The sequence below is a fragment of the Apostichopus japonicus genome, chromosome 20 (assembly GCF_037975245.1).
Source record: "Apostichopus japonicus isolate 1M-3 chromosome 20, ASM3797524v1, whole genome shotgun sequence".
NCBI lineage: Eukaryota > Metazoa > Echinodermata > Holothuroidea > Aspidochirotida > Stichopodidae > Apostichopus > Apostichopus japonicus.
In genome coordinates this window covers 22,705,251-22,719,202 of record NC_092580.1, presented here as the reverse complement: position 1 = coordinate 22,719,202, position 13,952 = coordinate 22,705,251, and the positions used below count along the sequence as shown (strand labels likewise).

The window sequence follows — 13,952 nt, the reverse complement described above, 5'->3', positions numbered from 1 at the left end:
ATCGCAAACAGAAGGAAGATTGTGTGACAGCACCTTACAAACATGTGGGAGATTGTGTGACAGGACATCACAAGCATGTGGGTGATTGTGTGACAGGACATCACAAACATCTGGGTGATTGTGTGACAGCACATCGCAAACACGTGGAAAGAACTTCCATCCAGACCCATTTGGCTGATGGAGCTAGTTGAAAGGTTCCACTTTTGTAGAATGGAAAATAAAAGTTAAGGTGCATTAAACAGCTAGTTTGGCTTGAAATGTGGAACACAACGTTTCAAATGATCTGTAATAATTGCGAGCAAATTTCTACTTCTAGAGATCAGCTGATGGTACGGCTATGCTAGTTCTAGTAATTCCTTGCCGATAGCTGATAAAGCTTTGTGGATCACCATGGGCCTTATATGGCAATGCCTTATATGGCATCTGTTGGGCCTTGGCATCCCATGGCATCCCTATGGCATCCCATGGGCCTTATATGGCATCTGTTGGGGAGCCCCCATTGGTCACCACAAAAACGGAACAAATTTCACAATTAATTACTGTACTTACCGACCTCCACTTTCAATGGGGGCAACTTTAAATAGCTATTACTGCTTTTTGGAAGAACTTGAGCCGAAATAGAAAAAGATTTTCCATTTTGTATCCCATCGAAAGGAACACAGATTGTTGAACTTGTTTCCTACCACAGGAAGAAGAAAGAAATAAAGACAAAAAGACAGATACTGTTTTAGCTGACAACCAATTTAAACATCACTGGTGCTTTTAAGAAGGGATATTCCATTAGCATACTATGGTATTAGAATATCTTTCACAAAAAATATTTCACAATGTTAGATGAAAACCTCATCTCAATATCTCATCGTTACTTGAACTCCAGATAATGGTTTGACTGGCTATAAAACCCTCCCTTTCTTCTAATAAGTGGAACACAGTGGGTCGTCTGTGATGACAACATGCTGGAAGTTTTCACAAAAGGTTAAATTTCGTAAATTCCTGAATTGTATTCTTTTCACTGCGTTACTATATCCTTGAAACGTGATGCATTTGGGATATTTGCTATCTATCGATGATTCCTGTATTTAGAATTTCATCAAATTGATAACTTTTCTGTAGTAATATTTAACTTCCCACTTTGGATAAGTTATCAAAATATCGCAAAGGATGAAATGAAAACAAAACCGGCTTGACTCTCTGCTCTTGCTATAGACACATTCATGTAAATGTCAAATTGATACCACCAGGTTGTGATATTTACCTTAGTTACGGTACATCCTTAGTTACGGTACATCCTCATAGCATGTTGAAGAGTCAAGGTTTAGCTTTGATGGTTTAGAATAGATTACTGTAAATAGTTTAGAATAAAAACTATACATCAAGGTACAGTTCAAAGATTTTAGCAGAAATACTTTTCTCTCAAAAACAATTCTCTTGAATGTATAAAAGAAAAGAAGAATAAAAACAAACTGCATCATACCACATCAAAGAATGGCCGGTTCAACAAATGACCAACTCAACAATAGGCAGTTTTTTAAACTTACAATTTTATTCCGGACTATGTGTTGTGTAGTTAGATCAACTTCCAAAATGTAATCAAATGGCGCCGGGTAATCTACATAACTTATGACCACTTTAAGCCCTGTCACTTCATCAGCTGAAAACCAACCAGACAGACAAAAGAAAAGATTTGAGGTCTCTGTTTATACAGGATCATAATCATCATTGCTTGATTATCTTGTTGACCTAAAAGTCTTACCCATCTTCTTTGGTGAGACATAATTATCACCGTCTTGCTCGTCCAGCGAGACAAAATGAAAAACGCAACAATTTCAAATTTGGTTATCATTATACCATACCTGTACCCAGATGGGGTTTGTTGGGGGTTGGACAAACCCCACCCCCTGCCACCTACCAAAATTAAAAGTAACCAGAATGAAAACATCTCATGGTTCCTTGCTGCTGTTCATTAGTTCCATTCATAGGGAAATTTCTAACAAAGCCCTAATACAACAACAGTAATTTATGCTCACAAACTTTTGTTGCCAAAGTAATGCTAAGCCCTGATATCAATTGCAACACACATCAGTGTGTGAAGACTATCTACTGTACCATTATCATCATACCAAGTTTGACGAAATTCCGACTAGTAATAGTAGCCAAGTAATTGCAATTTGGAGTATTTCACGTTTGACCCCATGACCTCATTAATATTCATGAAATGAGCACCAAAATCAACAGGGTTAATCTACTTACTATGGGCCACCCACTCACCAAGTATGGTAATGATTGGTCATTCCCTTGTTGAGTTATTGTGCATACAAACTTTTCATAACGAAATAATGCTAGCCCCCCCCCTTATAAACATGAATGATATCAATTGCAACACACATCAGTGTGTGGAGACTATCTACCAATATCATCATACCAAGTTTGACAAAATTCCAATAAATAGTAGCCAAGTTATTGCAACTTGGGAGTTTTTCACGTTTGACCCGTGACCTCATTAATATTTTTTAACTTTGACCTCGTATAACTTCGTACACAAAGGTCACACGGGGGTCAACCTATTGACATTTATGATCAGAAGGTACCTTTGACATCTGAAAATAGCATCGAAACTGTAAAAATCCCCAAAACACAAAAGGTCACCAGAGGTCAAATTGAGGTCAAGGGTCAACCAGATGCGGGTCGACAACTGGATTAAATTGAAGCAACTCCCAACCCTAACGGACAATTCGTTCTTAAGTTATCGCAAAAATACTAGTTTTTTATCATTAATTGACCTTTGGTGACCTCGGATCACATGACCGTTGAGTTTGAAAATATTCCCCTATAGCATTTGCAACTTGTCCCAAAATATCAACCGTGTCACACCTTGGAACTGGGAATTATTGCACTAAATGTCTGTAAATTTACTTTGACCTCATACAACTTCACACACAAAGGTCACCTGGGGTAAACCTATTGACATTTTGATTGGTGAGACGTGAATATAGCATCAAAACTGTAAAAATTCGAACATTTTTTTCTTTGCCCATTTTCTCACCCAAAATACTAGTTTTTTAACATTAATTGACCTTTGATGACCTCGGATCACATGATCGTTAGATTTGAAAATATTCCTCTATACCATTTGCAACTTGTCCCAAAATATCAAACTTGTTACACCTTGGCACTGGGAGTTATTGCATTAAATGTCTGAAAATTAACTTTGACCTTGTATAACTTTACACACAAAGGTCACCCAGGTGTCAATCCATTGACATTTTTGATCGGAAGGTACCTTTGATATCCAAATCTAGTATCAAAACCAAACAATTTCTTTTTCGCCCGTTTTCTCCCAAACTAAGCACATTTTTTCTAACGTGACCTTTGACCTTGGTTTCAAATGTAGTTTGATCTGCTGATTCCAAAAATCAACACGATAAGTCTGTACAGCCATCCTAACTCCGACCGAAAACTTTGACCCCATATAAGTTAGCACACAAAGGTCACACGGGGGTCAACCTATCGATATTTATGATCGGAAGGTACCTTTGACATCTGAAAATAGCATCGAAACTGTAAAAATCCCCAAAACATGAAAAGGTCACCAGAGGTCAAATTGAGGTCAAGGGTCACCCAGATGTGGGTCGACAATTGGATTACACTGAAGCAACTCCCAACCCTAACGGACAATTCGTTCTCAAGTTATCGCAAAAATACTAGTTTTTTAACATTAATTGACCTTTGGTGACCTCAGATCACATGACCGTTAGGTTTCAAAATGTTTCCCTAACCAGTTCACAACTTGTCCCAAAATATCAACCTTGTCGCACATTGGCACTGGGAGTTATTGCAGTTTTAGTATTTTGGGTTTTTGGACCATAACTGACCTTTGTGGGCACCAAAAACAATAGGGTTCATCTACTCACTATGGGCCACCCACCCACCAAGTTTGATCATGATCAGTCAATCCCTTGTTGAGTTATCGTGCATACAAGCTAAAGCGTCACACACACACACACACCCACACATACCCACACGCAAACCTGAATACATAGGTTCCTTTGCTTTAAGCAAGGAACCAAAAATAAGATAAAGATCACCAACAAATTTCACGTTTATATATTTTGATCAATCAAATCCCTTTCGATTTACTTTCTGTTTAATCTTTCCATTCTTTGTTCATTAAAGGGTATGAAGACTTGTGCAAAAAAGAAATGTTTAATGCCGGTAATCTGACCTTGTTTCAAATGAGGTGTAACAGAAGTGTTATACACCACACCATCTATCCCAGAAAATACACACACAGCTTGCTACCGTCGGTAATTAGACACTAGTGTACAGTCAGTACGTACAGCTGCGGTCAATACCCACAGCACAGTATATATACGATTCAACGATGGACATCTCAGGTCCAGCTAAAGAACAAGGTATCTCATTTCATTTACTGTCTGCAATTTGTAGCGACACCAACAAAACGTCACTTGCAAGCAACAGCAAGTTAACTTATTCAAATGGCACACGATTTGGGGTGAGTCTTCAATGCCTTTAATGGTTGTTAGGGGAGAAATACAAGTAGCTTATTTAGGATAAACAACTTGCAGTGCTTCCCAGTTAAATTCTACTGTCAGGTTCATAGCCCAATGCATGGGTTTGTCACATATTACCTAACTTACATTGAAAATTGCTAATATTGAACCTTAAAATTTAACAATAAAGTAAAGCAATTTGACAAAGGGTCCACTGCTCAGTTATAATGTGAATTTTAAATACATGAATTCATTATTTAGCTGTAGATTTTACAGACCACAGAATTAAGGCAACCCATAAAATATAACAAGAAACTTTGACAGTGAATTTAGATTTATAAAGTGAAAATTTATCCCACCTGGTTTAGGAATTTATGAGCAAGGTATGTATTTCCAGAAACCTTTTCTTGCTTTTTTAAGATGACTTTAAATATTCCAGATTATTTTAAATGAAATTTGATCACATTCATCATAGATGTACTGTATACATACTTGCTCACCTGTGTTATTAATAGTCCACGAAAAGTTTAATCCCAAATGGACTGGTGAACCTTCGGTCATACACTGAGTGGCCGTAAAAGTAATCAGAGTATTGTAATGTTTAGGCAATGACAGATCACTTACATCGTTACAAGCGGGAGGCTTGAAAACTGTTGTGATGCAAATAGAAGACAACAAAACAAAATTAGCACAGCAAAGAGAGATCTAATTAACATCAAATAAAGCTTGATATAACATGCCAAAATAGACACAATATACTGTAATGTTCTACCAGCAGGCAGTAGTTTATAGGTTAGAACCTTAGAATGTACACACATGACCATCAGGTAAACCAGAGGAACACATGTCTCGCATGTTCCCTAAATTCGTACTGTGTTGGACATATATACCTGCATATAAAGCTGCACTGACAGACACTGCAGTTACTGTGTTGGTTATAGTCAGACTGTAAACCACTTTTTCAATTGCAATTTAAATCCACAAAGCCACTTAGAAAATGCCTAAAATTCCCACAGTGAAACTAAGAAAACACATGTCACTCTGTTAAGTATTATGACTGTAATATGACTGGTTTTTTTTATTCTTTCTTTCTTTTTTTCTATTGTTTTTCGTCTTTTCTCTCTTTTTTTTCCCCTCTCATATTCGAGGAAATCTTTTAGTTCTTTTGCAATCGTAAAAAATTTTCTATAAAGTATTTTCCTGTTTTTTACAAGAATTTTACAATTTTCGTCTCCAAGCCCAAGTATTGAGACTTTTGAACTTTTTTAACTAATTAGAAATTGGAAAGAAAATGAATTACTTACGACCCATACATTTTTCATAGGTGCAGGGAAGGTTAGTGCCATTGGTCATCTGTAGACCACCCTGCATATGAGAGTAAAGTATGAAGAACAAAAAACTTATGACATATCAAATTATCAAGACATGACTAATTAACATCATTTTGTATACTTCTCCATTAATGGCTTTTGGCAGAACTTTATTCATTAAAGAGTGTGAAGACTCGCGCAAAAAGAAACATCTAATGCTGGTAATTTGACCTAGTCTCAAATGAGGTGTAACAGAAGTGTTAAACACCACCTTCCATCCCAGAAAATACACACACAGCTTGCTACAGTCGGTAATTAGACACTAGTGTACAGTCAGTACATACAGCTGCGGTCAATACCCACAGCACAGTATGAACGATACAGCCATGGACATCTCAGGTCCAGCTAAAGATAACAAGGTATATCATTTTATTACTGTCTGCATTTTGTAGCGACACCAACAAAACGTCACTTGCAAGCAACAGAAAGTTAACTTTTTCAGATGGCCGCACACGGTTTGGGGCAAGTCTTCAATGCCTTTATAGTAGATGAATTGATATCAGTTGAGTAAAACTCAAGCAGATAATTCAAAGCACTCTAGTAGTCTAACAAGATCGCACCTCATGGTCAAATTTCTATACAAGTCTGTCCAAAGTCACACTATATTTACTGCAGTCTTTCTTCCTTCAAGTCAACCGTAGCATCTTTCATAAATTTACAGTCTTTCACTCTCAAACTTTGAAGTCAACAGAATACTATTCACTCTCAACGTACTACACATATACTGTACATACATGTAGCATTATCACACAGTGTTAGGATAATTGCTGTGCTGTTGTAACCACCCAGCGTAGCATACAGTAATGTTTGCAGAGCTCTCTAGTGTGATCGTGCCCTTTACCTCGTGACTGGGTGAACAGGAAACCAATCAAGTCCTGTCCGAAAGATAATAAATGTGACATCTGGAATGAAATTTCGACCATTTTAACCAGGTCACTATGGAAACCTAGGGGAACTATACATGTCATGTATATATGTCTATCAAGAAATTAAAACTGATTTGCATTTATGCAGTCTAATTAGTATCAAAGGAGACACACAAACCTAAAATATCATGAGTGATGTATGACATATGAGATACTGTCATAAACAACTCTCCCAAAACAGCTAAGAAAAATCTTATTCCACTTGGAAGATATCACTAATTTTATTTTTTTTTCTTCACATTAAACATGTGAAGGCATCAACACTTGATCAAGTCTAGATGTGACATTTAATCAAGCCACTCTCATGATCTTCGTTGTCTTCTGTTTTTGTGTTTTGCAATTTGTTTATTTTGTATTTAATGGAGAATGGTTTAACAAACGCCAGATCTAAATTATTGACGATGGTAACAGTACATGACCTAAATGATGGCATATTGGTTTCATGGCTACAACCTGTTAACATTTCACCTGGAAAAATATGAAAAGCAATACAAAGAGAAAGTACTTTGAAGCCAGGTTTCAGATTCTAGTGGCTCTGTGACATCACAGATTTACAAAATGATAGCTCCCGGACACAACTAGGATATCTCCCTATGCAACAAGATTTGTCTTAGCAGTTAGGGGGAGGGGGAGGGGGATCTCTGTCATACAACCAAAGATGATGGTTAGGTTTGTGTTCCCCTTACTTCATCATGTGCAACATCATGTTCACAGATTCATAATATTTCAAATACTGTTTTGAGAGTACCAATATTCATGTTTTCATAAAAAAAAACTGCTATTACATGTGAAATTGTGAACACGTCCATTACCACCGTTCAAGTATCTTGTAAAAAATTGACAAAAGCAAATATTTTGGAATAGAGATCAGTGTTCAATTTCAAACTTTGTAACTTATAAAATGTTACGGTAAACGTGTTAAAAGATGTGCAAAAATTCTTTGCACATGGATAGCAATTCTATCATTTTGCTATCTTATCATTTTTGGGTACAGTAGGTGATACCGGACAATGGATACTGTACAGTATATTATTCCCTGAAAAGGTCAAATCTTTCAGAGCAAACGTCTTTCATGGATTAAATGTTATACTTTTGGCTTTGGAGAGTTTATAGAAAGCATTATAAACTGAAAACCTAAATCCTTAATTACCAAGTCCTGAAGTTATCAAAGAAATTAATTTTAATTGTGTTTTTCTCATTTTTTTTTTTCTTTTTCATAAATTTCTCCTTAACACTGCCCATCAACAACTTGTAAAAATAAGAAGAAATGATTATCTTGCAGTCTAAGTTTATTTAAACTGTCTATTACCTGGAAAATGAGCTTGAATTGACAAATAATTTGGCATTCAAATTGTGTGCACATAGCAGTTTTGGAAGCTCTGTTTTAATTTGTCTCATATTTATACTAATACTGTCTACAAATGCTGATATAAAATGTTTACTTTGACATTTCACTGTTATTGCTGCTTTCTTTAAACATTTCCAAGTCTCTCACATCACAAACATGTAACGTACATCGTCGATTCACGTCACGACGAAAGGTGAAGATGATTTCCTTCCCGGGCGTAATGAAAACTTGATGCTCGTAAACATAACAATCATAATGATGTAAAAATACACAAGTCGTAGCAATTTCTTATCCTGTATATATGTTATTTCAAACTCTCCTTTCTATATTGTACTTAGCTTTCGTTTTCTGGGTAGAAATTACAACCGTTAGTCAGGAATGACAGTTGGCACCCTTCCTTCCTTAACGAAAACTAAGAAGGCGTTATATCAACAACATTGACAACTCTTTTTCTTTTTCTAGTTTACAACGCTTTGTACACACACTGTATTTCCTTGTTGCACAATGTTGTTTATGTACACCTGTACGGTACAGCACATGTGGTGAAAAATGAAAACATTAAAGCTCACAGTGCAGATGGTTTGGTATTAATTGGACAGAATTTGTCATTATATTAACTTATTAATGTGTATCTAAGGTAACAAATGACATATAATAACTCATAGTTTGTTTCCAAACAAAGACATCAGTTAATTTCAGCCCCAAGATTAATCCTCATCCCAACGATAACAGAGCAAATTTCTTGATAAACATACATTTGTGTTGCAGATGCTCTGAAAATCTCAGAATGAGTAAAATAAACAGTCTATTTAATACACCTTAAATAAAATAAAACAGGTTTAGAAACTGAGTTGTCATCATTGGACACTTTTTCCACTCCTTACCTGTACCATCCTATTTGTTATTTTTCTCAATTCATCCAAACTTTTTTTTTTATCACTTTGCTTCATACTGTATCGGACCTGTCAACCTGTCTTTTGCAAAACATTTGAATCTTGTTTTCTAAATTTCAATCCCTTGAAAACTTGGGAGATTAAGTTAAAATAAGGAGAATAACTAGTGTAACAATGAACCAAATCCAGATAGCTGTAAAAAGTTAATAGAGCATTCTTAAGTTCATAACCCTTCACTTCTGCAATATAGGCTACCTAAAAGTAGTTATGATGTAACACTTTACTGCAACTATACTGTCACTATAGTAATCTATAGTTTACAAACATTTCTGTATTTGCATTAAACCACATAGCCATGCAGCAAGAGTTTAATATCAACCATTATACTGTACAACACCTAATTATATTCCGGCCATTTGATTGGTCAATTGCTTGTCGATTGCATGCAAAATACGCTCTATTGCACTCTATGAAAATAGAACCATGTGTTATACTTTTTTGATAGCACTTTTTTTCAATGGTAAGAGAGCAGAGAAACCTGTCTGTTCAAAACAATCTGTTGCATGAGTGCATTTTACATCCAATTATATCCAAATTTGAAGATGTTGTATAAAACAAATAATGAATGGTTATGAGTGCAATAGTGCAAATATTTCATTCGTTGAAAGATCAACTCGGATGCGCCTCGTTGAATGGAACATTCCATCTTTCAACTTGAAATATTTGCACTATTGCACTCATAACCATTCATTATTTGTATATTAAAGACTACAATTACTGAACATAACAGTACCTTTGAACATGGATCTTCAATGGTTGCATCCATATCTTCAGCAGACTTACAGATATCACTGGATGAAGTTCTCCACGGCATCAATAACAACGTCAACAACACCAAAAATATCCCTGGGATCCCGAAAATCGTCCTAATCTCCATGGCGCAACCTGGAGATAGAAGACAATTCATGTTGACACCAAACCCTTTTTTTTTTTTAAATGATAATTATAGACAGGTCTACTCTATAACATCAAAGTCTCTCAATCACAGTTGTTGGCAAACAACACAATTCTACTGTACATGTACATGAAATTGAAACCAACTGGTAGGGAAAGAGGCACTCATTTCTTTAAGTTCAAGTAAGCTGCATCATGGTATCAATTACAAATTTGAACCACACAGACATGTATGCAAATGTATGCCACATACATATTTATCTAGCTACTATTTTGCAAGCACAATTGAGGTACAGTATTACTTAAATTATGAAGTTTTATACATTTATAATTGTCTACTTTTTTTTTTAATTACCATGGATGGTTGAAGGAGAATTAAGACAAGCTAATCCTTTCCTTTGATGCAAAACTGTTGAAACAAAAGCTTTATGTGACCTGACACAGGTCTCTTTGAAAGACACTATGCTGAGTTTCTAATTAATTGATAATTGGGATAAATAATATCTTCTTAAAAGTGTCATCAAATGTTACCAAGCTGAAATTCTCAAAAGTAATTTCCAAAAGCCGAGGGCACTGCACCATTCAACTAAACCTAAGGGTCTCCCTTATGGGAAATGGTCTAGACGGTGGCAAAAAATTGCTCCTGTAACCGTGAATATATACAGTAAATGACCATTCTTTGACATATTGACAACAATGATGAGATTTTTAGCTGATTTAATCATGTACTTCATATCTCTTTTCTTACCAGGCGCGTAGCCAAGGGGGGGGGGGGGGGGCGATGGGGGCAGCCACCCCCCTTGAGCATATTTTTTTTTTTTAAATTACGTTTTTATGATATCGCTAGTATTTTCAAAAGAGAAAATGATAAGATGCAACTTACAAGGCCTGGTAAGTGCCATTTCCAGCAATCTGGGAGGCATTTTCAGCCAAACTTTTTTAAGGCTTTGCGCCAACCCATGGTGGCGCTACGCTTCTATAGATAGTTTGCAATGCCGAATCTACAGTTTCGCCCCTCCCTTGGCAAATTCCTGGCTATGCGCCTGTTTCTTACTTCATTACTGTACTTGCATTACTCTGTTACTCCAACTATAGGAAAGAACTTAGAAATAGCCAATAAAGCATTAATATGCTAAAAGCTTGTTGCCGCACTCTAACTAAGCCAGCAATGTGAAAGCCAGTACAGGTCTGCAGATCTCAGTGATTCCAGTGAGCACTATAAGAAATCAAGTATGCAGCTTCATTGGGTAAAGCATGAATAATACTGTAGACATCTAGGTCTCATCTGCTAAGTTTGATTTCCACGGCACTTGTCTTAATATTTTGCTCACCTTGTCCCAACAGCTACATACTCAGTGGTTTTTAACAAATGGCCAAATTTACTGTTCGAAAAAAATGGTAGTAAACTTCCTTTTAATAACCAATCAAGTGTTGGCTTGCATCTGAGGAATCTAGTAGAACCGGCAAACAATCGCGGTGATGCCAGCTGCACTACTAATAGTAATAGTATTCATATTTTTTACCACTACCTAGTTATCTAGGTGTATGGTCTATAAACACGGCCCTAGATAACGTTACGAGTGCCTGTGATACTATACACATAGATAACGTTACGAGTGCCTGTGACTACTACTCGGAACTAATTGTACTACTTGAACTTGAAGATGTTAACTGATAGGCCTGGCATTGCTATGTAACTATTAGTATTACAGTAATCCAGGATAGGCCTATGCATTGTTTATTACCTGCCTGCCTGACATCGGTTGCCATTTGTAAAGTGTATCACGAAGTTACTAACCTTGCTTAGTACCTTACAATTATCAATCAACCTCGGCACCTTACGATCAACCTTGGCATGCTTCTTGTTTTTCTTTATTAATAAATCCAAAACTAAACATACTATAACGCCAATGAACATATTTCATTTTCCCAATGTTGAACATAATTCAATAAAGACAGATTACGACTCCGGGTAGTAATCTGACCTACAAGTCCACGCATCTTCGATGGTTTCCTCAACGCAATTCGACGTCAGTGAACTGAGGGGAAAATTCCCTAAAAGTGAAACCACATTGAACGCCTTGCAGCTTTTTTCCTGCATGGGTCACGATTCATTGAGATCAAGGCCATCAATTAACCGTTATGGTAACAAGGGATACTTTGATGTCCGAAAACTGACTGTTTCAAATATTACACAGTAAATTTTCTGTGTGTAGTAAGTTATTCGCTTTTATGAAAGCTCTTAAACTTTATGGGTTGGTGGGTTTACAAACTGCATTTTGTTCCACTATCGTGTTTTCTCTTTCTCTTTCTTTCACTTTGTTATTTACTTTCTTGCTCCTTTGTTTGTCGAGCCGTGACGATCACAGAATATTACCGCTTCAATCTACGTAGGTCTTACCATCAAACTTTCGATTACAGCGGAACGGCAAGGAATTTAGATTTCACCAAATATTTCAAGTAGCCTGGACGTAGGTTTAAATAATTATGTCCGATGAGCCTGTAAACAATTTAGTTCTGGATCAAGTAATCATCGAAAGCAACTTTTGATGTTCAAAAAAAAATATACGTTTAGAGGCTATTCGCTATTAAAATCACATGAGAACATAAACGTCATAAGGTTTATATTAAAATAATGATTCGAAAAATCGAAATTTTGAAAGTTTTACATATGATAAGTACCCGGCCGCAGAATAGCGTCTAGATGTGAGTGACGAAACTTTAATCATTTGTACCTTTTTTACTGCTATCAGGTGCGTATCCAGGGGGGGGGCGTTGGGGCGCGCGCCCCCCGGGTAAGAAAAAGAGGAAGGAAAAAAAGAAGAAAAAAGGAAAAAAGAGGGGAAAAAAGGAAAAAAGAGGGGAAAAAAGAGGAGGAGGAGAGGAAGGAAGGGAAAAGAAAAAGAAGGAGATAAAAAGGAGAAAAGGAGTGAGTGGAAGATAAACGCCAAGACACCGGGAACAGAACGAGGAACAGTGACATCATTACAGCGCTGATCCCTATTATATACACATGGCTGGGTAGCCAGTGACGAATCGAGGATTTCGGAAGGGGCGTGTGCCTCACCCTACCCCTTACACCGACAACTCCATATTTGACGTCTCTATTTTCCCTCTTTCACTTATGTATCTATATATATCAAGGGCGTAGGAACCGGGGGGCTGGGGGGCGCCAGCCCCCCCCAGTGAAAAATGTGGAGGGGCGGAAGTATCATTCCGCCCCCCCGGTTCGCAAGTCAGAAAACCCCTTTTTCATTTCCAAATGAGAAAAAAATCTCATTTGGAGCACCAAATTGCATCTAAGGCCAGGTGAAAATACAAAATTAAGTTTACAAAATGGAGTGGGTGTTGAAGTGTGCTATATTGCACCAAATTGCATCTGAGGCCACCTGGAAATGCAAAAAATTCCAAAAGGGAGGGGGAACCCCCTCCCCTTAGACCCCTCCCCCAGGCTGGCCATCAGTCTTCAGCCCCCCCCCCACTCAAAAGTACCTTCCTACGCCACTGATATATATACTGTATATGGTCTATCATAACGCGTGTGTGTGTGTATGGACGCCTTAAACAATTGTGGCTGGTCTCGAACTCGACCGAATCGTCGGGGATCATGACGCATTTCGGGAATGGGGCGACCGCCGCCCCCCCCCCCGAGCATATTTTTTTTTATGATATCGCAAGTAAATTCGAAATAGAAATGCTTAGATGCAACTTACAAGGCATGGGAAGTGTCATTTTAGGCCAAAATTTTCTTGTACGCTTCGCGCCAACTCATGGTGGCGCTACGCTTAGATAGTTTGCCTACAGGCTTCGCCCCCCCCCCCCCCCCCCCTTGGCAAATTATTCGCTACGCGCCTGTTCGAATTTGTAAAGCAAACAGCAGATATCACATCATATCAGTGAGCATGAAAATGGCGGTTCCAGGATGAACAGCCTCAAAAATGTCGATGTGT

At 37.3% G+C, this 13,952-nt stretch overlaps 1 protein-coding gene across 5 annotated transcripts in view; it reads right to left on the bottom strand.

Annotated features, from left to right (window-relative positions):
• The window catches only part of LOC139961801 (uncharacterized), a 35,345-nt gene that overhangs the window by 15,259 nt on the left and 6,134 nt on the right, over nt 1-13,952 (bottom strand). For 2 of the 5 annotated variants that reach the window (XM_071961333.1, XM_071961334.1), the window contains exons 2-6: nt 9,842-9,993; nt 5,816-5,876; nt 5,012-5,161; nt 1,539-1,651; nt 550-679 (exon numbers count right to left, since the gene is read on the bottom strand). In XM_071961333.1, the coding sequence (XP_071817434.1) occupies nt 550-679; nt 1,539-1,651; nt 5,012-5,161; nt 5,816-5,876; nt 9,842-9,985 (598 nt within the window). In that variant the 5' untranslated portion in view covers nt 9,986-9,993. Of the gene's footprint in view, nt 1-549; nt 680-1,538; nt 1,652-5,011; nt 5,162-5,815; nt 5,877-9,841; nt 9,994-11,333; nt 11,523-11,800; nt 12,721-13,952 lie in introns of those variants that run through there. The other 3 variants (XM_071961336.1, XM_071961332.1, XM_071961335.1) reach the window with 3 other exon arrangements.